The 27,584-nt window shown below is 50.5% G+C and overlaps 2 protein-coding genes across 6 annotated transcripts in view; one reads left to right on the top strand and one right to left on the bottom strand.

Moving 5' to 3' along the window:
- Window positions 1-27,584, top strand: part of RAB37 (RAB37, member RAS oncogene family) — a 65,651-nt gene that overhangs the window by 8,331 nt on the left and 29,736 nt on the right. For all 4 annotated transcript variants that reach the window (XM_044983035.1, XM_044983037.1, XM_044983038.1 and 1 more), the window contains exon 2: window positions 25,441-25,551. In XM_044983035.1, the coding sequence (XP_044838970.1) occupies window positions 25,441-25,551 (111 nt within the window). The remainder of the gene's footprint in view (window positions 1-25,440; window positions 25,552-27,584) is intronic.
- Window positions 7,827-25,593, bottom strand: LOC123345931 (CMRF35-like molecule 1). 2 transcript variants are annotated; one of them, XM_044983032.1, is made up of 9 exons: window positions 25,404-25,593; window positions 20,787-21,064; window positions 20,058-20,390; window positions 17,308-17,643; window positions 14,815-14,896; window positions 12,716-12,822; window positions 9,957-9,994; window positions 9,199-9,333; window positions 7,827-8,217 (listed from the first exon to the last, which is right to left on the bottom strand). In XM_044983032.1, the coding sequence occupies exons 2-9, from the start codon at window positions 20,824-20,826 to the stop codon at window positions 8,065-8,067; spliced, it is 1,224 nt and encodes a 407-aa protein (XP_044838967.1). In that variant the 5' UTR covers window positions 20,827-21,064; window positions 25,404-25,593; the 3' UTR covers window positions 7,827-8,064. The 2 variants fall into 2 exon arrangements, with proteins under 2 accessions (XP_044838967.1, XP_044838969.1); XM_044983034.1 differs by having other exon boundaries at window positions 20,787-21,032.

The raw sequence follows: 27,584 nt of genomic DNA, 5'->3' as shown, positions 1-27,584 counted from the left end.
ATCTTCTCGTACAGGCCCAACCTTCTTTTCAGCCAGCGCCCCCAACCCAGAACCTCTCTCTAGGTTTCTCTCAGGGTTACAGTCTTCTGCTTGGATCTCTTCAGATACATGCGTGTGCACATGTGTGCGCTCTTTCTCATTCTGTGTTCTACAAACACTTACCCAAAACAGTTCTCAGAAAAAAACCCTCCACCCACTCCATCTGTGCCTATGGGATGGGTTCACATAACCCTCTTGTTTTAGGTGGGGTGGGGGGCTATGATTAATTTATTCTTGCCGTTGAAGAATGATGGGTATGAAACAACCAAGCTTTTAACTCAACCTGTACAAAGGCTTCACACTGTTCATAAGAACAACAGAAAGATGAAGTCAGAGTGCTATCAAACACCCAGTAAACCAAATCCTTTGTAACTATTGTGTAGTATTATGTTTAGCAGAAATTTTGCTATAAATTACTTTTATTTATATAAATGTTTCCCTGCTGAAAATAACTGGCTTGTGGCACAGAACTAGCTGTCAGGAAACTTTGCAAGCCAGCAAGGGAGTGACTAGGGTGCTCTTGCCTCTTTGTTCTTTGGAACGCTATTATTCAAAGTAATGAAACAATTCACAAGTTGTCAATGTTTTTATAAATGTCCCATAAATGATTGAAGTGTGATTAAGATCGCATGCCTTTTATGAAAATGTCCCTAACTCTGTGCCTACGAGGCCTTAATGTTCACTCTGACTAGCTTTCCTCTCTACATAATTCATGTAATCTTCCATATTAACTGTTCTTCAGGAGAACAGTGTTACAAGGCTGGGAGCAGGGGGACATTATTATTTATGGGACTCGGGTATGAATGTACTTTCCTTTTGTCAGAGGTACACCGTTACTGAGTGCATTAATTCAGGGAGCTATCAGCTTTATTGAACAGGTCCACTCTGAGCCAGATTCTGATCTCCATGTGGATGTGTCCCTGGACCCAGTGGGACACCAGAGATGGAGTCTTGAGGGGTAGCCTCTTCAGTTACTCCAAAGTCCTTACCAAGACTATAAGGCCAGATCCTCAGCTGGTGTAAGTTTGGCATAGCGCCTTTGGACTCAGTGGAGCTATAGCCATTCCCAGCAGCTGAGCATCTGCTCCCGTTTAGATGGCACAAGCCAGGGTGTTATACTGTGTTACAACATGACTCCGCCTCCATCCCCTGTTCAATCCTTCCCAGTCCCAAAGGTGGTATTTGATGGACAAGTGATGTTGAAAAAACATTAACTTTTTACTGTTTCTAAATAAATTTTTGTGAATGTAGGTTGAGCTGGGAGTGCTGCTCATGAATGATTGTGGCTGCAGGGAAATGATCTATTGCAGCAGGGATATTCATGTGGGGGGGGTGGGGAATCTTCAGGACAATGCCCCACTTAACCCTTTTGAGGGCTGAAGTGAGTTTAGGACTTGGTTCTGCAAAGTGCTGAGCACTGTGGCCAGCAGAGGGCTTGCCCTCTTCCTTTAAGCACATCTGGCCTGAAGGTGCACCACTGACTCCATGGGAGTAACTGCAAGGAATGCAGGATCGAGCCCATAGGTAGACTGACTTAACTGGATCTTGAAATGGAGCTGAAGTGCTGCACGCACTGGTGCTGTGCAGAGGGGTGAATTTCACCAGGAGGGATAAATCTCATAGACTGCTTCAGTGGGAGGTTTGCCTGAGCCAGGGCTGCAGGATGTGGCCCTACTGTGCAGAGAGAAATGTTTACACTGATGCAACAGAGCTGGCTTGAGTCTGCATTTAAGTTGCCAAAGCAACACAGACACACTCCCATACTTGTAGAAGGGAAAAGAGATTCCCTCTGTGCTCAGCACTGTAGAAACCAGGAACAGAAACATCCTAATGTGCAGGGAAATTGCCTTGAGAGAAGTAACTTTTGTGGGTTTGCTGGTCCCTGGTTCTTGTTTAAGTGAATTTGCAGGATCTCACTTTTCTACTTTACTGAAGTCTGGAGCAATGAGTGACTAAAAATGCAAGTAGTAAGGAGCAAGAGATGAGATTGCCGGGGGAACTAGTGAAGCTGCTGTAATGCTGATTCGGGGGTCGGCTCATAGTTAGCCTTTATTGGCTGGCAGTAAATAAGTATTGAGGAGTATGTGGGGATTTGACTCAGTCAAACCATAACTCCTGGAAAATAAGGCTGGTCAAGTGGATTTGAGGTAGTGAGGTCTAGTGGAAAGGGCACTGGATTGGGAGTCAGGAGTCCTGGCTCAGCCACTGACTTGGTGTGTGAAGTGGGGCAAAAAAAAATCATTGTATCTCAGTTTCCCCATCTGTAAAATGGGGGTAAGGATACTGTCCAGCTTTGATTAACCCCACGGAGAGCTGAAGGTGAAAGTACTGGTTAAGAGCCAACTCTTGATTTGCAGCTCTGGTCTCAAGAGCAGCTCTGTCTGTCGTCTTTAGAAAAAGTTTAAGAAAAATTTTCTTTTCATTTTAAGAAAAAAAATGAGACTGTAAGGGCTGCTCAAAGCACAGAAGCTGCACCAGTTTAACTTAAACCAAAACAATTGTTAAAGTGATTTTAAACCCGAGTGAACACCTGGCCAATCTGTTTAAAACTGGTTCTATTCGTTTAGCTTGTCCCTGTAAATTCTCCAACAGGAGCCAAACTAATATAAGCTGGTCTCAAACTAGAGCTGGCTGAAACTGGGGAATGCCATTCTGTGGGCAAGTCAGGCATCCGGGAATGTTCCCTTGTCCCAGTTGAGACACCAAGTGGAAATTTCCCATGGAATGACAAGTCTGGAAAAATGTAGTTTTGGAAATATGGAAATGACCTTCCTGAGGTTCTTTGTTTTGACTGGGTTATAAAGGAAAAACGAAGCTGCTTTCCCCAGGTCTGAAATGAAGCACGTCAAACTGGGGTTTTTCTGGGAAACTTGTTTCACTGGAGAATTTTTTTCTTGACCAGCTCTAGTTTTAAATTGATTTAAGAGCATCCACTCACAAGGTGACACCAATGTGCCTAAATCTGGATAAAATAACCTATTAATTAAACCAGGGCTCTCTCTGCATAGACCCAGCCTGAAGAAGGCTGATGAACCCTGGCCCCATTCAGCTTATAGCAAAAGTCCCTCTTATTTGAATGGGACCATCTGGCCCATGGTACGGAGAAAAGATGTTATTTAATGATCCTGGGAGTGTGTTTCCTCTTGGACACAGCACAGCTGCAGGAGAAGACTTGTACCTTTTCATGCACCAGTGCCCACCAGGACTCTCGGATTGTTTCTGATTTCATTTTTAAAGTAAATGCAGAGGAGGGAATGCTGCTCATTAGCACTGAAAGTTTCTTCCATGGGAAGAGACTTTGGATGCAACAAACAGAAGATGCATGAATCCATCGCCCTGTTGCCCGTCCTCTGGAGTAAAGGGCTTGGAGGAACTGCACTGCGCACAGCTTAGCATTACCTTGCATAGTGCTCGGCCTCTTATAGCCTTCCAGGAGCACCGCCTGGGCCATGAGCTGAATTGCTGTGTGGTCAATGACCTGGATTCTACTGTTCAGGGGACTTGGACCAGGTACTTGTGGGCTGGGCTTGAGAAATGGTGTGTGTGGTGGGGGGGTGTTTCTGGTGCTTTCTGTGTTTAGGAAGCCTGAGCCTGAACATCTCTTAGAGCAGGAGTTCTCAACCTTTTCTCCTTCTGCTATAAAAGTTCCAGGGCCCACCTGTGCCACAACTGATTAAAAGCCAGGGCCGCGTTAGCAAGCAGAGCAGTTGCCCGGGGCCTCACCCCACAGGGGGCCCCGCAAAGCTAAGTTGCTTGGGCTTTGGCTTTGGCCCAGGGAGGAAGAGCTCAAGCTTCGGCTGCAGCCCCAAGCAGTGGGGCTCGGGATTCTGCTTCCTGCCCTGGCTCCCCAATGAATCTAGCACTGGTCCTGCTCTCTGGTTTATTTTGGTGGACCCCCAGAAACCTGCTCATGCTCCTACCAGGGGGCCCCAGATCCCAGACTGAGCTGCTGTCTTGGACAACACCTCTCTCTTCATAGAGAGCTAAGATAGGAATCCTGAAGTCTAAGCCCAGCTCTGACATTGACTCCCGCTCTGCCTTGGGCAAATCACTTAACCTCTCTGCCCTAGGGAAACCCCAATTTCCTTGCCTGCCTCACCTGTGTGCTGCAAGGGTTGTTTAATGTTTGTCAAGGGCTAGGAAGAGGGAAAACAAGGGGCTGTAGGACTGTTCTCTCCTGAGTACTTGCAAATATAGAACCCTCCACAGGATGAAGGAACTGCGAATACACTGAATTAATGCATTGTGAAGATGGCATGTTGGACGGGGAAGGTTAGTCCAATTAATTTCTAACCACTTGATGCCTATGGCATTGTGCGCATGCATCCGCCTTCTCGATGCTGGGGGAGAGAGACCGTATATTTACATCATTTAGGGCCCATCCATGGGAAGACTCCCGGGGACTTTGGATTTTGACTCAAAAGCCTGATCATGTAGTTCTGACCCAGGCAAAACTCCCAATGACTGACTGCATTGAGAATCCTGCCAGAGGGCAGCAGCAGGATGTTAGAATGTAACTGACTGCAGCTGAGATGTCTGTGATTAGTCTTTTCCAACTACAGTTCTCTCTCTCTACTGGGGAGCAATTTTATCTTTAGCTTTTCAAGTAATTTCTCCTCTTAAAGACCTAAAGTAGAGCTCTGTCTGGGAGATGCTGAGGGTTTCTCCAATCTCCTTTTCTCCAAATCCTGCCTAGTAGAATTCATTACTTGAAACTCTCTTCATTCTTGTTCAGGAGCAACTTTTTTGTGTATTCCCTGGCTGCTTTAACCAATGCACCATTGGGGTCTGTCGTACATTTGAACATTGGTGTGAGAACTTGGCTCTTTCCCTGTAAGAATCAGATCTCAGGACCAAGTCCCCTTTTGCATTTATGAATCTGAACTTTGCCCTGATGTTTGGTACTGAGTTGGCCCCATCTCTGGAAAGACCCTTTGACATAAAAGCTTGTGTGGTACATTGAACTACCATCTAGGAGGCTTTCAGGGTGTCTTATGTTTTGTGCTGATTCACCTAGGCCTTCCATCTGCAGCTTTGAAAACCCTGTTCAGTCTCCTACAGGGTAGAGACAGTTACACCTGGAGGTGGCAGCAGGTTACTGGGGCTCATTTATGCCTGATTCTGCCACTCAATTTACAAGTCCCTGACCCTTGCTTTGCCTCAACCTGCTCCTCCATATAACAGGAAGGTACTAATCTCCGAGGGAGGTGACAGCCTTCATTAACGTCCGTGACGTGCTTAGGCCTGTCGGCTGTAGGATGCTATGGATGCACAAAGGACTCTGGGAAATGAAAATGCAGTGACTAGGCAATCTATCTGAGCCAAGTGGGAAGGACACAAAAGGAAGAATGTCTGTGGAGTCAGTGAGGTGCAAATTACTCCCCTCCCCCCCATGCTGTAGCTGTGATGCTCAAACACCATCTTCCCTCCCCTCCCCGGCTGCATTAATGTTGTATCCCTTTCCTCTCCTTAGACTAGAAGACGTGTGGTGCAGTGACCAGGTTGCCCTATGTGTTTATAAAGCCCTCCACAGTGGGGACCCATCTTGTTTGGGGCCCTCTGAGTGCTACTGTCATATTAATAATGAAGGTCCCAGCCCCTGGTAGAGAAGAGCTGGTCCCAGAGCAGCACCAGACTTTCACTTGGCAAACCCGGTTGCATCAGATGCTTCTGGTACGAAGGCTGATGTGCTTCTTGCATATTTGCAGATACAGTTTGGTCTCCTGTCCTTGGACCATGCAGCTGCTTCCACCCCCTGACCCTCCCCGACCCCTTCCCCCTTTCATGAGCATTAAACTTACTCCCAAATTTGGAATGTTACAACCCCCACCCCTCCCGCGGCTGTATCTTCAGTGAGTGAATTCCACGTGCTACTTGGCAGCCGTAACCCACCCACCATCCCCAGCCAGTGGAGTCTGGGCCACCCCCTGGAACTCCAGGCCCCTGACCTTAGGTGACACCAAGAGTCTGACATCACTGGCTTCTTCAGCTTCCTCTTGGTGGCTGACACAACTGAGGCTGAGGTTATGGGCCTTATAGGACGGGATAGGTCTTAAAGCACGAGGCTCTGCCACTATCCCGAGGCTGCAGTCCCACCTTCTGTGTTCAACAGCAATTTGCCCATGGCTGAAGTGTTTTCAGCCTTTCCTTCAAAGAGTTAAAATAATGTGATTTGTTTCTAGTCTGCCAGGCTACTTTGCATGAGGCTGATCCAAAGCCCTTTGGTGTCAATGGGAAAAACTCCCCTTCACTTCAGTGGGCATAGGGGCAGATCCTGTACCGTCTCCAAAGGCTGAAAGTCACAGAGTTTAAAGTCCGAATGGACCATTAGATCATCAGGTCTGATCTTGTGTGCATCACAGGCCATCAGATGTCACCCTGTATTGAGCCCGATAATGTGTGTGTGGTTAAAGCAGATGGAACCAGACTGGCTGCCTGAAGGCATCACACAATAGAGCCTCAACCTGGGTCGTCCTACTCAAGAGACACACTAGAGATGCTACTGACTCCTGTTCTGCAAGTGCAAGTTGGAAGCCTCCTTGGCCTGGGAGCTTGGCTGTGGGAACTACAGGCAAAGGATGGAGACTGATCAATAAGTCATCCAGCCAGGGCCGGCTGCAGGGGTTTTGCCGCCCCAAGCAGCCAAAAAAAAATAAAAAAGGCACAATCTGCAGCAATTCAGCAGGAGGTCCTTCGCTTCCAGCCAGAGTGATGGACCCGCCGCCAAATTGCCGCCGAATAGCTGGACGTGCCGCCCCTCTCTGGAGTGGCTGCCCCAAGCACCTGCTTGCTAAGCTGGTGCCTGGAGCCGGCCCTGCATCCAGCTCCCTAGCTGTGAATTATTTACCAGCTCTTAGTGATATCATGGCCGTGAACTAGAACATGCATTAGTGCTGCCGGCCAACCCTATTGAAGAGGAATGTATTCTGCACAGGCAAATGTCGGTCTTTCCCTGTCCCATGGTGCTGTGTTATCAGGCGCTCCCCATTAAAAAGTCACTGACCATTTAGCAACATAACGCATGCAATGAAATAATGTAAAACTCCCTCCCATTTCCTGTCTGTCTCGTCTGGTCTTGCCAAGCCTCCCCTTCCAGGGCTGTTGTCTTCTCTCTCCAAGGCCTATCCCCCGACAATCATAGAATATCAGGGTTGGACGGGACCCCCTGTGCAAAGCAGGACCAATCCCCAACTAAATCATCAAGCCTGACCTTAAAAACCTCTAAGGAAGGAGATTCCACCACTTCCGTAGGTAACCCATTCCAGTGCTTCACCACCCTCCTAGTGAAAATGTTAGGATATTAGGAAAAACTATGTTGCATCATCTCCACCGAGCTGGTGCCATTCCATGCTGCTTGGTGTCTGAGGTCTTTCTCCTTTCTTCCATTGGGGGCCCATTCCAATCAAAGTCCCGGCTGCCTTTTTGGGGAATGCTCCTGTCTAAGCATTGTCCCCAAATGCCCCGCACTCCACCCCTTGTCTTTCTGTGGTCCTGCTCCCTCATCTCTCTGAGCAGCTATGATGCATGCAGCCACTTCACTGTCTCAGGAGAGCTGGGGGACGAAGATGTTACCACCACCATGCTCCCTGGGTCAGGATCCCAAAGCCAGCCTCTCTCCCCTCAAATCTAGGAAACTGGAGCAGAACTACATGACTTGGACCCATCTCTGCAGAATCACATTTCCCCCACCTCCCCACCCCTCTGGCTTTAACTTGCATGAGAGAGCACAAGTGAGGACTGACGTACATGTAAATAAATAAGACTGAGTAACTGATTTTTCTGCCTTTCCACAGCATTCCCCCCATTACACCACATCGTGTTCAGCTGCATCAAACCATTCTGGTGAGACAATCTCCCAGTTCAATATAGTTCCATCTGGCATTTTGCTTCATCTGGCTGGGACTCCATCAGCACCAGCTCATCTCGGGCAATTTCATTCCTTGCAACACTGCTCCAAGAGGTTGCAATCTTTGCACTTCCACACAACAACAAGGAAGGAGGGAAAGGAAATGTTCCAGAGGGAGCCTATTTCTTTTTCACTTCGCAGTACTCGGTTTGTTCCAGAGGGCTGCTCAAGGGGGGCTGACTGGATGGCCTGTCCACATTGATGTAAATTGCCTGCTCATCCAGGATTGGATATTTCACTGTGGCGTAAGAAATACCGGTCATTCTTGGAGCCTGAAATTTCAAAACAGCCTTGATCAGAGAAAATAAATGAAGGGAGAGAGCCCGTAACTGGAACAGATGCTGAGGAACAGAAGCCCTCATACCCCGGCTGCTTTGTCTAAGTAACTCAATTGCTCAGATGAGTAGTGATGCACAGCACACTCTTCTTAATACTCATGCACATCCCTGTCTTGTGTGTGCAGATCTTTCTGCACCTTGCATAGTTTCTTTCTAAAAACTGGCACTGCACGGCAGTGAGTGGAACTCCAGTCAGTGGATGAGCGTGTGACATTACTGCTGGGCAAGTCACATGAGACCAGAGCATTTAAATTTGCAGATGGCTGTTTGTGCATGCACTGTTTGCATCCTGCCTGCATGTGCTGAAATTGGGCCTGCACTTTCCCAGCCGGAACATGCAGTTATCCACAGGTAGGGTGTGTGTGTGTCCGTCCGTCCGTCCCACACCCCTTCTGGGTGTGGTGCTCTGTTCCATCTAGAGGCACCGACACCACTTAGAGAGAGGAGATAAAATGAATCTGCTCTACAGCCTTAGTTAGCAGCTTTTAGCTCATGTGGTAAAGGCTCCTGCACTAAGCTCCAGAGGCCCCAGGTTTGATTCCACCCACTGGCGAGCAGGGTCTGTTGGCGTTACATGTGCAAAGCAAAATTGGCCCTCTATGCTTTGACTTCAGTTGCCGTTCTGAATGTGAGGTGGTCCAAACTTTTCTATACCTGATGGAGACTGAGGATTTCTAAAGCCTCGAGAAATCTGCTAGAACTTTTCTAGAGCCTTTCCAGAACACCTCTCGCTGCTAATGAAAGCAACAGGGTTCATTTGCAAAGCAACCGCTTTTGTAATGTGCTCGAGGAGACGTGAACATTGCATGTACGTGCTCTTGTGCAAGACTCAGCTTGCCCCGTAAAACCCAAAAGCAAGATTGAAAAGGATCAGAAGAATCTTAGCATTTTAGAACTGAATGCCAGAATCCTTACTACAGCGGAATATTCCACCCTTTCTGGACTGGGCTCGGCCTGAGCGGAGTGGGGTGATGAGGCTGTGGTGTTGGATTTTCTAGATTTTGGATTCACAGTTGCATAGGAAACATCACTTCCGGTGCTGGCAACAGCCTGAAAAAAATAAACCCAATCTGGGTTGGGGTTTCTGAGCTGGAGCTCTCTGCCCCAGGCACTCTCCAGGCCACTACTACTTCTGCGGTGATCCAAGCGCCCAGCCTACCTCTGTTATCTGTCCCCTGGTTTTCCCTCCCCTCTAACTCCCCCCTCCCTGAACACCTAGCAACAGTCTCACTGCTTTCTCCAGCCGTGCGCCTGGTGCTGACACTCCTAGCGCCTTTCAGCCAGGGATCTTCAAGCCCTTTGCAAAGGGAACTAGTGTTCTTCCCATTTTACAGACTAGAAACAGAGGCACAGAGAGATGGTGACTTACCCAACGTCCCGCAATGAGCTATTGGCAGATCCAGGAATCCTGACTCCAGCCAATGCTTTATGCACCAGGTCACCTCTCTTATAACATGGGAACTCCTGGCTGGGCCCCCCCCACAATGACCAGTATCCGTCCCAGGGATTCAGCCCGTCCCTCACTCTGGATTCTCCTCTTATTTCAGCTCCAAGGGGTTGAATAACTGAGCTCCGCGCCCTCTTCCTCGGACTTGAACTAAGCTCTTAAAGCCACCCTGGGGCCTGGAGAATTAACCCACTTATCAGAGCGCAGCACCCGTTCCCCCTCTTACCTTGTCCACTGCTGCGCTAGGCCCAACGGCTCCAGCAGCTGAAAGGTAACAGACACTTATTACATGGACGTAACGGTGTTGAAAGAGAAGATCTACAGAGGAGGAGTGACGAGGCTGGGAGTGGGGGAGGGAGGTGGGCTCCTCCAGATCCTACATAAGGAGGGTGTAGCAGGGTGGCTATTCTGCTCGCCCACCCACCCTGAAGGGCTTAAAACAGCCCTGGGAGAGGGCTGTGGCAGGGAAAGCAGCTACTAGGCTGATTAGGCCTGCAGTTAGGAAAGCTGATTAGGGAAGCAGCCGCAGCTGGGCTGATTAGGGAAGCAGCCGCAGCTGGGCTGATTAGGGAAGCAGCCGCAGCTGGGCCACGCCCCAATCAGGTCTCAGCTGGCCCTATATAAGAAGCTGGGAGCCAGGAGCTCAACAGTCTCTCTCTGTGTTCAGAGCGATCAGGGCCTGGCTGCAGAGGGGTTAACCAGGTATCTGGAGTGGAGCAGGGCTGCGGAAAGGCCAAGGCAGGGAGCTGGGGTGCTCTGGCCTAGGAAAGCCCCAGGCTGCAGGCCTGGTAAGGCCTATTAGGTACTGGGTTGCAGGGGCAGCCTATGGGTAGCCAGAGGCAGCAGGTCCAAATCCCATTGCCTGTGATGAGTGGCTGATGCTGCAGCCTGCCCCAGTGAACGGGGGCTAGATGGAGACTGGGCAGTAGCCAAGACTGAGGTGAAGTGGGGATAGTGGTTGGGGGTTCCCCTGGGAAGGTGAGTCCCAGAACTGTGGGGGTACTGCCAGGGGGCACTACCCAGTTAAAGGGGTGGTGGGGTTCTGGGAGGGACACCACAGCCCAGTGGTAGTGGATCACCAGCTGGCAGAGGGTGCTCCAGAGGGCTGATGAGCTAATTCCTGAGGACAACCAGCAGGAGGTGCCACATGGTGAGTCCACTCTCTTACAGAGGGATAAAATGCTGAAGCGTTCAGCCCTTTGCCACCAGCATCACAATGTTGGTCTCTTTCTCCAGGGCTTAGTTCTGAGCTGTTAGCGCTTAGACTAGGCAGGTGTAGGCAGGCCCTGGCGCAGACTTTTGGAAGTGACTTGGGATAGCTGGGATGAGGCACAGGGCATGTACCTAGAATTGATGAGGAACTCACAGATGCAGTTAGACCCTCCTGCCTTTCAAGAGAGGAGAAATGGATCTTCTCTGGTTCCACAGCTCCTGTGGTTGAGGTGCACCCTACAGGCTAGAACCACCACCTGCATCCCTGGAGCTCCTGAGTCTATTTCACTTCCACAGCCTTCACTGATGTAATAAGCACCAGTTTTACACCTGGATCCCCCACCCACCAGTGGACAGCAATTGCTGCTCCCGCTATGATTCTCTGCAATTGCCTTCGCACCGTGTCCAGTGGGCAAAGAGCAGATGGAGACAGTGAATAGGAAGGAATGCTGAGGCCCTCTGTGGCGTTGGGCATTGACTAGCCTTGGCCCATAAACACAGATGAACTGCAGGCAAAGCTACTGGGCCAGATCTCCTCCTCTGGCATATGGGGGCAACCCTGGACAGTGGAACGTCCCTGGGAGAAGCAGGTGGCCTGCTGCTGTTTGCTCACTGGAAATCTCGGTACCAGGAGGGCAAAGTCAGGTGTGTGGGGTGTAGTCAGCTGCATATATCCCCTTGGGAGTGGCGGCTTAGCCCCCTAGCCATGACAATGGGGAAGCTCTTAGTCTCGTCTCTTTCTGGGGTGCATGACATTGTCTGTCCAATAGTGTTAGTACCACCCCCAGCAACCCAGCTTCCTCAGTCTCCATCTAATTGCTCCACTTGTGGCTGAGCAGGTGCCTTGAGTAACTTGGCTGTTGCTATTTTTGAAACTGCAATAAACCTCAGCTCTGACTAATCACTGGCTCGGGGTGATGCAACCCTGAGCAGGAGAAAAGAGTGTGTGTGTGTGAGATCAGAAAATAGGGCTTGATCCTGCAGGGGGCTGAGCACTTTTGCACCATTGGACAAGGCATTTAGCCCATGCTTACGTACTGCAAGCGTGTGAGAAGGCTCCTTGACTGGGCTGGAACTATTCACATACTGGAAAAGGGGGCTGGCTGCTCACCACCTCGTAGGACTGACCCTGGAGTGGGGGGCAGAGACTGGGGTCAGAGGGGGGTTGTGCAATCAGAGAGGAGGAAGGGGGTTCTTGCATAAGATTTTTCTATGGTGCTTATCACTGTAGTAACCAAGTGCCTCCCATATGTTAATGGACTAAGCCTGGGGAAGAATTATTATTCCCAGCTTGCACTCAAGGCCAGAACCCAGATGTCTCCAGTCCCTTAGCCATACTCCCCTTCCTTCGTGCCAAGTTCAGCCACGGGGGAGAGATTTAGACCAAACTCGGGTAAGAGAAATGGCGTAACGGGACTCTGACTCCCATCCCTGATGCTGGGCCTGGGTGTTGCCCTTCCCTCTAGGAACCGTGTCTGGCTAGGTGTCCCTATCATGCTTAGCACAGTCTGGCTGTGGTGTAAATAAGGGCAGTTCTGTTAAACCACTTCCCTTGCTCTGAACACAGAAATGAGAGAACTGGTAACTGAGGCAAAACTCCTGATTTGCATGGGCTTCTTGGCAGACTACGCGGTTAGGATCAGGGCTTCACAAAGCTTTATTGGCTAAGGGAGTAAGTGATGGTGGGTGGGGGAAAGAAATGAGAGAGGAAAAGAAATGAAAGGAGGGCAGAGTCAGATGAGATTGGGGCAGCCCCCACCTTCAGCCTCTCACCCTTTTTCCTCGTCAGCATCATTCTCCTGGCCAGAAGCATGGCTCCGCTCAGTAATATAAGTAAAACCAGCAGGAGCAGCAGGAACATAGCGCTGGTGAAAGGAGAACTGGAAGACAAAGGAGAAACGCGTCTCTGAGCCACTGCCTACCAGTCTGGGAAGGGAATGGTGGAAATTCAGTCGGGGAACAAAGCCAGCCCTGCCCTAGGTATTTGTGCAAATACACCTCTGTACAGTGGACCGCCAGCAGCCAGTTACAGGCCATGCTGCTTCTCAGCCCCTCCCCTGTGCCATGAGCCTCCCTGCTATAGGGATTGTTCACCCCCATCCCCAGGGACCCACAGCCACTCCCTGACCCAGAGAATGCCCATTCCAACCAACCCAGCTCCAGAGAACCACCCAGAGCCAGACTTGATACTGTCCAAATTCAGCCTACTGGGCATTTTGTCAGAGCTGAAACAAGTGACTGTCTCCTCTGGTAAATGCAGAAACCCTTCCACTACCTTCTGTAGAAAGAGCCCTCCACAAAGCACGGCGAAAGCAGTGCTGTGACCCCCTGGGAACAATACCCAGAATTACCCAGTCGGGGGTTATCTGCATGCAGAAGTTGCACTAGTTTAACTTAAATTAATTCAAAAACTGATGCTGTTAAACAATTGCATAGCCCTGCATGAAGGCTCCTCTATCCGTTTTTCAAACTGGTTATATGGGGTTTAGCGTGGAGCTGATAATTTACTGACCCTGCTGAACTGCTATAATCCAGCTTTAAATCCATGTAAGTGTCCACACGCAAAGTTGCACCAGTTTAACTGAATTGGTATAAAAATGACCCCTTTGGGGGCTTGTCTACACTATGGCAGCACAGCGACGGCACTGTCATGTAGACACTTGCTACAGTGATAGAAGAGTTTGTCCATTGTTGTAGTAAATCCACCCCCACAAGAGGCAGGAGCTAGGTAGACAGACCAATTCTTCCATTGACCTAGTGCTGTCTATACTGGGGCTTTGGTCGGCTTAACAACATCTCTCAGCAGTGTGAATTTTTCACACCCCAGAGCAACGTTACTAGGCTGACCTGGCTTTGTCTGTAGACCAGACCTCAGTTTCTACTGAGACACAGGACAGCTAAAGGGAGATCTTGGACCAGCTAGTGTTATCGGTCAAAAGAGAGGCAGGGCCGGAGCAGGGAAACGCTAAATGGGTTCTGTACAAAATGCTAGAAGCTGAGAAACCGAGACAATTTTATTTATTAGCGCGTGTGCCGAGGGAGATGTGATCTAATTAGGGTAAGCGAGTTGGCTAAGTCACCAGATCAAGGGGAAGATTTAATTGACCAGCTGTAGCTACAGTTGGCGGGGAGGGAAGGCAGAGCCCACAGGGCTGGCAATATGAATGAGAGGGAACAGCAGGCCAAGAGAAAAGAGAGGATTGGGCTGCTGCAACCTTGTCTGTTTGGAGCGGTGAAAACGAGGGTGCTCTTTGGGGGAAGGTCTCGATCTCTCTCGGCAAAGGTGAGAAATAAGATGGCAGCTTCTTGTAAACTGAATTGTAAAGCGTTATTAGGGAAACCAATGGAGACAGTGCAGTGAGGCAGAGTAAAGGTCTTCAGGAAGCCTGGGCTAGTGGCCTGACCACAGAACCGGCGTCCAGGAACGCCCGAGCTCTCGCCCTAGCTCTGTCACAACAGTACACGCTGTGTGACCCTGCGGCCGTGTCTCTACCTCTCTGTGCTTTGTAGCTTTGACAGCAGGCCTGAGCCCGCAGAACTTGTGCTGTTCTCCCACTGGCTTTTGCAGTGGACTTGCACCCCCTCTGTGCCTGCGTAAATGATGAGACACAGTGCAGGGAAACAGTGCCTCAGCCTGGCAGCGCAGGGTCACGAGCACCAGCAGGCGGGTGGGAACTTCTCTGGTTTTGGGTGTGCAAAATCCCCATGTGCAGGCACAAATCAGGCAGCGAGGTGCCCAGCCCCTCAGTCTGCATGGCTGAGCCCGGCTCTGCCACTGCAGACCGCAACACGCATGCAAAGCTGGGCCTGGAAATTCAGCCCTGAACACCCCAGCTTAGACCCTGCTTTGACATGTACTTAACTGCCCTTACCTTTTGGGGTGCTCAGCCGCGTTTGTTGTGCCTGTTGCTGGGGAGAGAGATCCACTGGTTACCATCACTGCCGTGGAAAGAGCTGAAAAGATAAGCCAGAAAACACAGTGCTCTGAGGTCTTCAAAGTGTCACTTCTGCATAGGCTGCTGCGTTCTTAGTCGCGACAATTCAAGTGAAAGATGCCAGCCTGCCCCTGCTGGAGCCCGGAGCCCAGAGCCCCTCTTCACCCAGCCCGGGCCGAGCAAGCTTCCTCACTGCACTCCTAGGCGTGAATGGAGCCAGCAGGCTCTAGGGCCAGTGCAGTTCTTGGCCTCTCCCCTGAGCCTGCCACCGAGGGGGAGGATGAGCGCAGAGCATGAGTGTTAGCTGGCACCCAGGGAGGTGACCGCTGGGCTCCAGCCTGTCACTAGCAAACGCACCACACACAAGCGACCACACAACCCGGCGAGGGGAGCCACCATCCAGCCGTGGAAAGCAGGGCTCTGTAACGGAGCAAAGGCAAGGAGCTGGCGGGCGCTGCCTGGGAGTGGGCTGATCTCAGGGTGGGGACTGCATGGGGAGGGGGATTTCGCATGGGGTACGTATCATGGCACTCCAGAGTTAAATGTGCACCGAGGGCCTTATGCGCACTGACGTTAGTGGGAGTGTATCCACAGCCGTCAATGGGCTTTGGATCAGGGCCTCAGAGCAGCACTAACCTCCCTCTATTCTGTACTCTAAGGCACTGCCTGCAGTCTCCAGATTTAACGCACTCGCCCTACGGGGGCCATTCGATTTCCTATAATAGTTATTGGTCAAATATTTACCTCCCAGTGCGCCTTGGCTTCCTGAGCCAGCCCAGAGCGGGGAACTCTCAGGGACTAGCCCCTATTGCCTGCGGGTCCAGCCCGATCCGAGAGACCTGCTGCCATGGAGCTAGGCGTGCACAGCAAGGTACCCAAGGTAGAGTGCACCCCACTCCATGCTCCTTCCTGCTGCCCCTCTCCATCCCCACCCCCTCCAGCCTGCTGCTTCTCCCCATCCCAGTCCCACATTCAGTACGGGAGTCTGCCCTATAGTTGGCTGCATTGCCAGGAGTCCCTGTCTCCTCCTCCCGGTCCCTCTGCCCCCAGCCTCAGGTCAGCAGGGACAGGATTGCCTTTAGTGTGACGGGGAGGGTCTTGCAGCCCACTGCCGCTACTCCCCTGCTTTGGTGCTGGAGGCCTCCAGCAGCACCCTGCTGGCCCTCCAAGCACTAAGAGTGGGTGCATGGGGCTGCCTGGGAGAAGGAGGTGTAGCCTGCACACACATACATACGCTAACCCCTGGGCACCCACATCCGCTCACTCCTCCTTGAGTGACCAGGACACTATCCTGGGGATAAGCTGGGGGCTATAAATAGCTGTCTGGGTCTCTCACCAGCACTCCCCAATCAAACACACACGGGCTGCAGGCTGGACCAGATTAATGCAGGGGCTTTAGGGGCTGCAGCCCCGGGCTAAGGGGGGCCATGGCACAGCAGGGCTCAGGCAGGCTGCCTACATGCTGTGGCCCCACACCGTTCCTGGAAGCGGCCGGCTGCTGGCACATCTCTGTGGCCCCTGGCGGGGATGGGGGGAGGCAGCTCTGCATGCTGCCCCGTCCCCACAGCTCCCATTGGCCGGGAACCAGGTGCATGCGGGCAGCGCACGGAGACATGCTGTCCCCCGACCCCCAGGGGTGCGTAGAGTCGTGTCATCAGCCGGCCACTTCCAGGAGCGGCGAATGGCATGCCTGAGCCCTGCTGCACCGCTGGCTGGGAGCTGCCTGTGGTAAGCACTTCCCAGCTGGAGCCTGCACCTTGCACCCCCTCCTGTACCCCAACACCCTGCCCCAGGTCAGAATCCCTTCCTGCACTAAACTCCCTCCCACACCCTGCACCCCTCCTGCACCCCAACTCTCTGCCCCAGGTCAGAATCCCTTCCTGCACTAAACTCCCTCCCACACCCTGCACCCCACCTGCACCCCAACCCTCTTCCCCAGGTCAGACTCCCCTCCTGCACCAAACTCCCTCCCAGAGCCTGCACCCCTCACCCTCTCCAGCACCCCAACACTCTGCCCCAGGTCAGAATCTCCTCCTGCACCCAAACTCCCTCCCAGACCCTGCACCCCTCCTGCCCCCCCAACCTCCTACCCCAGCCAAGAGCCCCTTCCTGCACCCAAACTCCTTCCCAGAAAGAAACTAATAGAACAGCTGTTCTAAGGTAAGAAATAAGCTATTTTGAATTAACTTAACTATATTCTACATATTTTAAGACTGAAATGTAACCACAGAACCGTTTTATGTTAACTAAAAGGCAAGTTTAGTACAGCGTTAATAGCCCTCGATGCCATAATTGTGATCATTTTGTTTTAAATTAGGAAAAAGACTTTGTATAGAGAGGCCCCACAAAATCTCATAGCTCCGGGCCCACAGGAGAGTTAATCCGGCCCTGGCTGCAGGTTGCCATCAGTAGATCAGAGCAGAGACTCACCTGGGAGAACAGTCACGTTAACAAGGGAATGAGGATCACCTCCATGTTTTCTATTTATTCCACACCAGTAGATCCCAGCGTCACCCAGAGTCAGGTTCTCCATAGTCACAGTGAATGTGCTCATGGTGTGATTGTCTGTGATGGAGACTCTGCCCCGTTTCACCTGGACCTCTGACTTTTCAGTCTCAACAACTTTGGAGCAGCTCTTCCACGGTGCTCCTCTGCACCAGTATTTCTGAGATCCCTGATCTCTTTTATCGTACTGACACGGTACAGACACGGTGCCCCCCGGGGGCCCGCTCACCTCCCTAGGGGCAGCCAGTGCAGAAAAATAGCCTGGAAAAACAAAGCAAATCTCAACACCCTGCTCCACACCCCCAGAGTGAGGGATATGGGACAGCAGCAGTATGGTCCCAAGGGCCTCATTCCCTGTGTCATGCTGAATACCTGCCGTTCCATGCAACGCACTGGATGGCAGGATGCCAAGCAAGTACTCCCCAAGCATTTCTTGGGTTTCATTCAGCTCCGTGGGGTTATCCACATGACACCTAGCAGCATTACGGCTGAGTTACACAGCGTAAATCCCCAGCTGGAGAGCAGGGGATGCCCCCTTAGGTTCTCTCCGCTCTGAAGTTGAGAGGGAGAGAAACTCCAGGGTGGGGTGACTGACCTTTCGGGCAAAGTGCTTCTGGTGTGAATGGAGGAATAAAAACCTCTTACCTGGAAGGAGAAGAATCACCCTGGTGAAGGGCACCTGCAACATCCCCATAACTGCCCCTTTCGCCCTTAATCTGTTTCACGTCTTCTCTCTAACTGGCACCGAAAAGCAAACTCTGCTTCCCCCTGGGACCGCGACCTGCCCTCTGAAGGCTGCAAACCTGCCCTGTTGGTGACACCCAAACACTTCTGCTTCCTTTTTCTTATCTGATGCCTCATTTCCTTTTGCGCTGGTTCCCCCCTACACACACACACACACCATTTACAAGCAAGAAGGCAGAGAGGAAAGAAGGGGTGTCAGTGGCAAGCAACTGGTTACAACTGGATTTGTGATGGAAGCTCCTGTAGGACACTGGTGTTGATTGCTGCACGGTTACAGTGGTTTAACACACACAACATGCACGTTTTCTGCACCGATAACAGAACTCACCTTCCAGCAACTCTGTGACCCTAGTGATCTGAGCCCAGGAATGGGAGTCAGGAAATCCTGACACTGACTTGACTCTGTGGCCTGGGACAAAGTCACTTCAGCTGTAGGATGGGGGTACAACGTACTTACCTGTCTCTCAGTGGTGCTAAGAAGATAAACCCATTAACATTTGTACAGTGCTGCGGTGAAGACAGGCAGCACCATATAGGTGCTAAGTGTTATGTATTGAGCTGCCTTTCCTGTGTCTCACACCAGGTCATCAGACACTTGAGATTGCAGCTTTGCTGTTAACAGTTGATATTTATTACGTGTAAGGGACTTTAAAAATATCCATTGGCTCTTTGAAATGTAGCAGTAGCGATTGGAAAATCATTTCTGTGCAGTTTTCCTTCAAATTAGGTGTGGGTTCAAACTAAACCCAAGATCCAGTCCCTTCCCCTTTCTAAACACTGGAGGGGGGGGGGGGAGGGAGAGAATTCTGTATCTGAATTCTGTAGTCGGCCCCTATGCCTGTAAAGGGCTGAGTCAAAACCCTCGATCTGGACACACACACCCCAAACCTTGTGGGTGCAAAATCTGGATCCCTATGTCATGGCTTGGGCCCCTCTCTTCTCTAAATAGCTGCTACAGAGGGAGGCTAAATGGCCTGAGTGAGTAATGTCCCTCTGCACAGTGGGGAATGTCACACGTGAAAAGTTAATATTTGTGACTGTAGCAGGAGTGAGTTGTGATTGGCCAGCTGAACCCCAACAAGAGTTTGTCTCTACTCCCCGAGTGGACAGCTGGGTGAGATCTTGTGCATGTAAATGTAAAATTTGGTTTATGAAAATGCTTTCCCAGAAAAACTCGGAAGTCTGAATGCCCATGGAAAGTACCCAGCTAAGGAGCATGACCAGGGCTGGTGGGAGTTCATTGAAAAAGGTGACTGAATATACCTGGAACATCTTTCGTGGGTTTTATCTGCCCCCTAGAATTTTAGTCCTGGTGATGCTGAGCTGGAAGGAAAGAGCCCAGCTTGGCGCTCAGATCCCAGGTTTGCAGTGGGGCCACGGCTGGAAAACTGACATCTTGGTGCTCGTAAAGGGAGAGCGTTTGACCTGGAATCCCTGAGAGACCATCAAGGTGCTGGGTTTTTTCCAGCCATGTTTCAGAGCAGAGCCACATTTTGATGGGGATCAGGAGCTCCAGGCAACATTCGCTGCCCTCTGCTACTGCTCTGCTCCTGTGCTGGTTAGAGCCTCTTGGCTCCTTCCCTGCAACCCTGGGAAGCTCCCAGTCCTGCAGGATCCCATAGTCCACATGGGGCTGCAGTGGTGCCCCCGGTTCTTCCGAGCTGGTCTGGGGGAGTGAGCGGCTCTGGCTGCCTGGGAGGTGTAAAACCCACCCAGACAATAAACTCTGACTCGGGCATGGCCACAGGGGCTGCCGCTTCCAGACCCACTCGTGTCCCACTGCAACACCGGTAGGGGCGAGTCATTCAGGAAATCACCTCTGGGAACAAGTAGGGATGTGCCAACATCCTGCCCTCAAGTGCCCGTCTCTCTTTCTTACTCAACCTCACTCGCAGCGTAGGAGCCGTGCAGAGATCTGAGCAGACACTCACCTGGGAGAACAGTCACCGTAACGGGAACTCCCGGATCGGGTCCAAATTTGCTTATCCCACACCAGTAAATCCCAGCATCTCCCAGCCTCAGGTTCTCCATGGTCACTGTGAATGTGTGCAGCCTGTGGTCGTCTCTGATGGAGACTCTGCCGCTCTTTGCCTCGGCCTCCGACCCTGTGGTCTCAACAGCTATGTGACAGGATCTCCACGCTGCTCCTTGGCACCAGTATTTCCTATTTCCTTGATGCCGTTCATGGTACTGACACTGCACAGACACCGACTCGCCCAGGGGCCTGCTCACCTCCCCAGGGCCAGTCAGCCCGGAGGAGTAGCCTGAAAAACAAATCAAAAAGCCAAACTTGTCATTTCCTCTTCACTGCGTGGTTGAGGAGGCAGAATTGCAACTTGAACTCAACACCCCACGCGGCCCCATTCCTTCCCCTCCCCCGGAGCTGGTCCCTATCAGACCATGCAATGTGCTACCCACCAGCAGAGAAATAGAGGGGTGGGTCTCATCTGGCTCCCCAGGGGTTGTACTTGGGTGATTCCCATTAGTGTTAATGCTAAAGTTACCCAGCATAAATCCCCAGTAGAGAGCTGACAATAACCCCCCTCAGCCTCTCTCCTTTTGAAAGGCAAGCGGAGGAGACTGGCTCTCAGTGGGTTTGTAGGTAGATTAGCCTTTCAGGCGGTGTCTCTGGTGTGACTGGATCAATCGAAACCTCTCACCTGCAAGGAAGAGAATCACCCCAGCAAAGGACAGCTGCATTATCCTTCCAGTTGCTCCTTTCTCCCTAAGGCTCTGTGACGCCTTTTCTTTAAAATGCTCTAAAAAGAGAGTCCTGGTTCCTTCCAGTCTGGGCCATTTCTCTCTTTCAGGTTTGCAAATCCTGTGTCGGTGGTAAGTGATACCCAGGCACTTCTGCTTTGTTCTTTCAGTCAGTCACTTCCTGGGGCTCTGCTTCAGATCACAACCTGGCCAAGTTACAGTCACGGGGGCAGAAACGCTAGATGAAATACAGGGGAAAGAAGCAGGGCAGAGAGGAAGAAGGGAGGGGAAGCAATCAGCTGCAATCTGGCTTCTGTTGGAAGCTCTTGCAGGCCACTCCTTTGGAGGACTGTTATTTAACAGTGTGTGTACCTAAAACACCAACCATGCCAAATGGTAATTGCCCATTCAGCTATGGTGGGTTATTAATGTATCATTAGCTTTGCCATCCTCACCGGACCTTTGTTAGAGCTGGTGAGTCGTTTTTGTGCTTCATCTGGCAACATTCAGCAGAGAGGCAGCGTGGTCTAGTGGCTACAGTGCTGGGCTGGGACCTGAGTTCTGGCTCCGCCCCGACTTGCTGTGTGAAGTCACTTTGGCTCTTCCGTGGCAAGTGGAGCATGGATACAGGGGAGCACTGAGCCGGCTGACTCCTTTTGTGCCCTTGGTCAAGTCACTTAATCTCAGTGTTTCAGTTTCCCTATCAGTAAAACGGGGGCTGATAATAGTTACTGTCCTACCCCTGGGGAACAGGGGGGAGGGGGATTGTGTGGCTAAGCCAGCGGAGGATTGTGCAGTGCTGTGAAGATGGAATGCACTGTATAATTGCCAAATATTATCACAACATGTTGAGTTGCTCTTCCTGTTTCTTGAGCCGTGTTGAAATGGCAGCTTTCCTGTCAACTACTTTTATTACATGTGAGGGTTTGGTTTTTTTAATCGTGGCTTTCTCTTTGCAATATAAGCGAAGTTCACAATGCAGCTTCCCTTTCAATTAGTGACAGGTTGGAAACAAAACCTCAGTTCCAGCTCCCACTCTGACTTTTTGGAAGGGAATCTAATTCCAAATTGGGGGGCTTGCCCCTCCCTCTGTAATGGAGTGAACCACAAATCTGGATCCAACCATCCTCAACATTTGTGAGAATGCAAAATCTAGATCTGGATTTTATAGCATGGGGTCCATCTTTGCTTTAAACGGAGGCCAGAAATAGAAAAATAAATGTAACCGAAGCATTTCGATCCTGAGGTTTTCTTCTGTCTTTTCCCTACCTTACACTCACTATTAGAGCTGAAAAAATAATTGATAATGAATGTGGCCTGGTTTTTTTCCCCCTTGGATATTCCACAAACAGGCTGCAATCTCCTCTCATTTATCCAGTATCCAATTCTGGGGGGGTAATTTTTGAAAAGTTTTGGCCTGACCCTGGGCAGTTCTCTGTGAATATTGGTTATTTGAGCTGTATTGTAGTTGATGGGATAAGTCACGGCATATTGTTTCTGGTCCCTGATTGGATAAGTGTGCAACCACTTCCAGCCCGAATACTCTTGTGCACATAGGTAATATTCAGTTTTTGCTAATGCTCCCACATGAGACTTTGAGCTCAGTATCTGAGAACATTGGTGCCTGCAAAATCTCCACCACTCTCGACTTCATGAAAAGCAGACACCAAAGGAGTGAGATGAAGCAATTTCATTTAAAAATGTGATGCACCTTTTCACAGTAAACGTGTACTGCCCGTGGGTCCCATCCCGCGCGGTGCCTTTGGAGGGAGCTGGCAGCACTAGGGCTGGCTGCAAAACAAAAATTCCAGTTTGCGAAAAATGTCGAGGTTTCGACGTTTGTTTTTATTCTGCAACAGAATGAAACCGAGACGTTATAAAGTGTATTTGCAATACAAGGCGGGGGAGCGCATTAGGGCACTCACCTGGGGCATGGGAGGCACTAGCTTCAAGTCCCTGCTTGCCCTGATTCAGAGTTGCCTATTGGAGAGAACGCTGGATGGAGACTCGGGAAACTGGGTTCTATTCTTGGCACTGCCACTGGGCTGCTGGGTGACCTTTGGCAAGTCACTTCACTTTCCCATGCCTCAGTTCCCCCATCAGTAAAACAGGTATAATGCCACTGACCTCTTTTGTAAGGGGCTTTGAGATTTATAGATGAAAAGTGTTAGATAAGAGCTAGGTGGGGTCATTAACATCCAGTTTTGCTCTAAAAAGAGAGCATGTAAAACTGACACCTTCTTCCTTCCAGCGTCAGAGTTGTAGGTGCTGACTTTAGTGACAAAAATAAGGCTTAGTTTACTCCCGTTAGCCCTGCCGAGCCAGCATGGCTAAGGGGCAGGGGTGCTGGGGATCTGGATTCTATTTCTCCTTGTGCATCATCACCAGAAACGAATGCTAAATTCCCATTACAGAGCCAATCGGTTACACCTGTGCAAAGCTATTTGTATATGAGGTTACCTGGATGTTTTTGCCCTTCAGGCAACAAACATAAAATAAAGGAACCACGGAGGAACAGTGGAGACCAAATAATTGTGTTTGTGGAATGTACGTAAGATTAGAGGCCTGGCTATAGATAAACACACTGCTGATCCAATTGGGCTCTGGTGGCTTCTAAAACAGAACACGGTGAGCATCATTAGAGGGCTCACAAACTACTTAAAGGGATACTACACTATTATAAACACTACATCAAGCATCACTGAGGATATTATCTGAAGACGATGGCATTGCATGGGGGTAAATTAAGGCCGGCAGCACTTTTATTACTGGTGATGATCTGCAAGAAGGAGAGACTCTAGCCTGACTTTTGAATCCTAGGTTGAGTTTGCAGGGACTGCAGCTGGGGAAAAAAATATTGGAATAAACATGGATGCAAACATGGCACCCCGCATTTTTATGGGGTCACTTTCCAGAGTGGAACCATGCTTTCAGGAAGTACATTGGCAAGAGTCAGAGAAAAGGAAGGGTCCAGGGAGAGTGGATCAGTTTAAATGAGGAGCTCTGTTCATAACATTTCTCAGGCCATGAGGTAGGAGTTTATTGTGGGACAGTGGCATCTCACTGAATCTGAAAGGAGAGAAGCTCAGGGAGCCATCATAATTCTCCATCTCTAGGGCTGGCTTCTGGGTAGCACTGCTCTGTGCGGTTAATAGGCGGGACTGGATGGTTTCCATGTTGGAACTCAGTTATTTCTGAGATCACTGAGAATTCACCAGGAGAGCCATGCGGAATGGGCCCCACCACAGAGGCAGAGAAAGAGGAAGTCGGGCTGACCAGCTCCTCTGAGGGGGCTCTGTGTAGCAGGAGCCGTTATTTGCACATGAAAGCTGCTGATCAGACGCGGTGACCACATAGCCAGATGCGGTTGGATTTTCACAAACCTCTGTGCCCCTAAAGCCGAGGGAAAGAGGAACAGGAAGGTTGGGTGTAAGAGGGTAGCGGTCTCCTGGCTTCAGGGACTACTGGTGTATGAGCCCTGCTCAGCTCTTCCCTTCCATCAGGAACAAAGGAGAGCTCTGTGCAGTGGCAGGGCTGCAGCAGAACAGAAGCGTTAGGGATGCATTTCAAAGGGAGGGATGGGGGGCTCCCTGGAGAATATTAGGATGTGAGGAGCCAGCATGATCCTGAGAGACTCTTTACACACCCACATACGCCCACTAGTCCTATGACAACCACATCTTTTCTCACCTATGATATGATCCAGCTCCCCCTAAAACTCCCATTGACTCCAATGGGCTGCAGCCCTGGGGGTCTGATCCAGCACCCATGGAAATCAATGGGACTCCTTCCCTGTACTTCATTGTCACTGGCCCAGGCCCGTACTCATGGCTAACGCACTCACAGTATTGGTCCCGGGCGGTGCGAGGCACCTCCTGCGATGCACTGACGAGGCTGAGCTGAAGTCCGTGGGAGCTGAGGGTGCTGGGCCCCGGGTTCTATGGGTGCTGAGGCATTGTGCTGCTCAGCACTGCAAGCCCTAGGCGGTTTAGATGGCTAAGTCCCAAGAGGGATTTAGAGATTCAGGAGCCCAACTCCTAATGACTGGCAGTGAGTCTCCTGAGCCCTGTGATCCCAAGTGGCATCTGGCCCCAAAGTGCTGGCTAAGGACTCCGAACAGAGCTTTCCATTTCCCTGGTGCTTGAGGGTTAACGACAGTCAGCTGGGTCAGGTCCCCCCACCCTCAGCACTTGGGTGTTTGCTGCTGCTTAGATCCCTCAGAGAAGCCGTGAGACTGATTCTCACGTACATTGGTGTAAATCAGGAGTAACTCTAAAGGAGTCATTGGAGTCAAGCTAGCGTAAAGCCGGCGTGAGGGCAGAATCAGACCCTAGGAGCTAGATCCTTAGCTTGTGGAAATTGGCATTATTCCATTGACTTCAACAGAGCTGCAGCAATTTACACCAGCTCAGAATGTGTTCAGCGGGATCCAGGCACTTCGCAAGCGACAAATAACCCAGCTGTAGGTACGTGGGAAAAGGGGGCACGGAACTGCCATGATCTTCCCCACGCAGCATCGGAGAAGCCTGCAGAGGCCCAGTCAGCAAAGGCAGTTCCCAGCTTCCTGAGTCACTTACCAGGGGATGCTAATGGCTCTCTCTTTGATTCTTACAGACTATCCTGGTTGGAGATAGCGGAGTGGGGAAGACATCACTGCTGGTTCAGTTTGACCAGGGCAAGTTCATTCCCGGCTCTTTTTCTGCCACCGTGGGCATCGGATTTACGGTAAGGGCTGAATCCTTGGCTACTCTGCTCTTCTGCAGCCGAGCGTTCATTAGTGGAAGTGGTATTGACTATTTAAAAAAAAGGAATATAGGACTTAACATGGCAGCCTACAAGTCTAAGGACAGTAAGCAATCAGAAGAGCCGCCTGAAAACGTGGCATACAAAGATAACTCCAGTACTACACTGTATCAAAATCGCAGAGGCATTACATTCTCCAAGTAAAGCCTGTTTTGGGGGGTGGGGGGTTACATTTACTTCCTCTAACAGCAGTGATGTGCTGTCTGCAGAAAGTTATACCCAAAATCAGAGATGTGACTTGCACCGAGGATCTAGCCGGCCATCTAAAAACAGGGCTAAGAGAAACATGAGGATGGATCAAAATAGGATTTTGCTACTTGGCTGGAGTCCATGAAAATATCGAAAAGTGGGTGCCAGTGGCATACCAGTGACATTCTATAGACATGGGCGTCATGTTTATTAACTAGGCGGCTGTTCCCTTCTCTGGATGTGTAAAGAGCAGCACTCTTTATGTAGGGGGAACCTGGTTGTGTTCTGTACAGCTGTCCAACGTGTGGCAACACACAATTAAGCTGCGCTGCATGATGGATTTGCCCAGTACTGTCCCAAAAAAGCAAAACCACTTGTTGATGCGAATACGTGAAGGTGGCACTTTTCAAATTGCAAATTAACTTTTTCCTCCAACCTTGTCAGTGACTCTGTCTCACTGAGAACTCGCCGTCGGCAAAGGTTTACTGGGTTGGGTTTAGACGTTTTGTGACTTGTCCAGATACAATCAATTTACAGAAACTGGGGAAAGAGTATTGTGTCACCGATGCATGCTATTCAGAGCTGACCAATCGGATCAATTCAATGAAATTCACCAGAGTCACACCAGTCAGAGTTTCAGCCCAACAGGTAAATGTCCAGGAAAGTTATAAACTGGTGAAAACACAGGATTTATAGCGGAAGTCTAGCTGTGTGTTCCATTATAGTGTTGGCTTCCAAGAACTTTCTAATATACGTCCATTGAAAGGGGGCTATAGACACAGTGGGACAAGTTCTGCTCTCAGCTAGACACTTGCACACAGTTAGACACTTGCAACTCCACCGAGCAGGTGACTGGTAATATGGACTTGTTCATTGTGCTATATAGTTCATATCTGCATTTTCCATCTATCAGTAGGGTGCTCCCATTGAACAAATTGATCCAGATTCACTCGTATGGTCCAGGAGCTCTGCACTGCTCTGGTAAAATAAAGCAACCATTAACCCAGCTTTTGCATTTCCTGGACCCAGTCCTGCAAACACAATGCACGCAGACTCTTGCTCATCTCAGGGGCAGTCGGACATGTGGAGACATTGCAAGTCCTGGCCCCACTGACCTTTCTGTGTCCATCTTTACAACCTCGACATTCCTTGTACCACCCAGGGTGCAGGATCAGGCTTTCTGGAACCTTGCTGGAATGCCACGAGATTCCTGGAAATACCCATGAGCTGAGAATGATTTTGAAGGATATTCTGCTGGCTCCTCTGGAGACCATTCACCTGCTTTCTCTTTGCACACCTGAGCGCTGCCTGCATGCCGACATGGCCATTCACATTTCAGCCATCCTGGCCTGCACCTGTTTCCTCTATTGGGCAGAGGCCTAGAGGCAGCCCATACCCCTTCCCTCTGAATTAGAGACACCGCGTGTTGATGGAAAGCTCACTCCTCAGCTGCTTCTCTGGTGCACCTACAACTGGGAGACTGTAGCTTTGTACGTGCTGCTTAATCCCTTGCGCTGGCGAGCCCCTTTCAGTCAAGGCCCTGGAAGCCTGAACTGCATCCATTACCTTTAAAGACTGAGCTGGGCTGGTGTCTCCCCTGATAGTTGTGTTCTCGTCTGGATAAGCATGCTTGGTCTAATCCCTTATTCCCCTTCAGTGAGGAGAGGATGAAGCTGTCTGGGTGTCAGGTAGCAACTAATAACAGGGATTTCCTTTTCCAAATTGGGTTGAGGAACCGAGGGAATAATCATAATTGGCTACTAACA

The sequence above is a fragment of the Mauremys mutica genome, chromosome 12, assembly GCF_020497125.1.
Source record: "Mauremys mutica isolate MM-2020 ecotype Southern chromosome 12, ASM2049712v1, whole genome shotgun sequence".
NCBI classification, from domain to species: domain Eukaryota; kingdom Metazoa; phylum Chordata; order Testudines; family Geoemydidae; genus Mauremys; species Mauremys mutica.
This window is presented reverse-complemented; position numbering and strand designations above follow the sequence as displayed.

Excerpts from the sequence above, each read along its gene's own strand:
- LOC123345931 (XM_044983032.1), bottom strand. The coding sequence starts at position 20,826 with ATGCAGCTGTCCTTTGCTGGGGTGATTCTCTTCCTTGCAG. Across the intron at positions 12,823-14,814 it reads GCGGCTGAGCACCCCAAAAG|TTCTCCTTTCACCAGCGCTA; the intron begins GTAAGGGCAGTT and ends TTTGTCTTCCAG. Across the intron at positions 9,334-9,956 it reads CTAGCGCAGCAGTGGACAAG|GCTGTTGCCAGCACCGGAAG; the intron begins GTAAGAGGGGGA and ends TATTTTTTTCAG.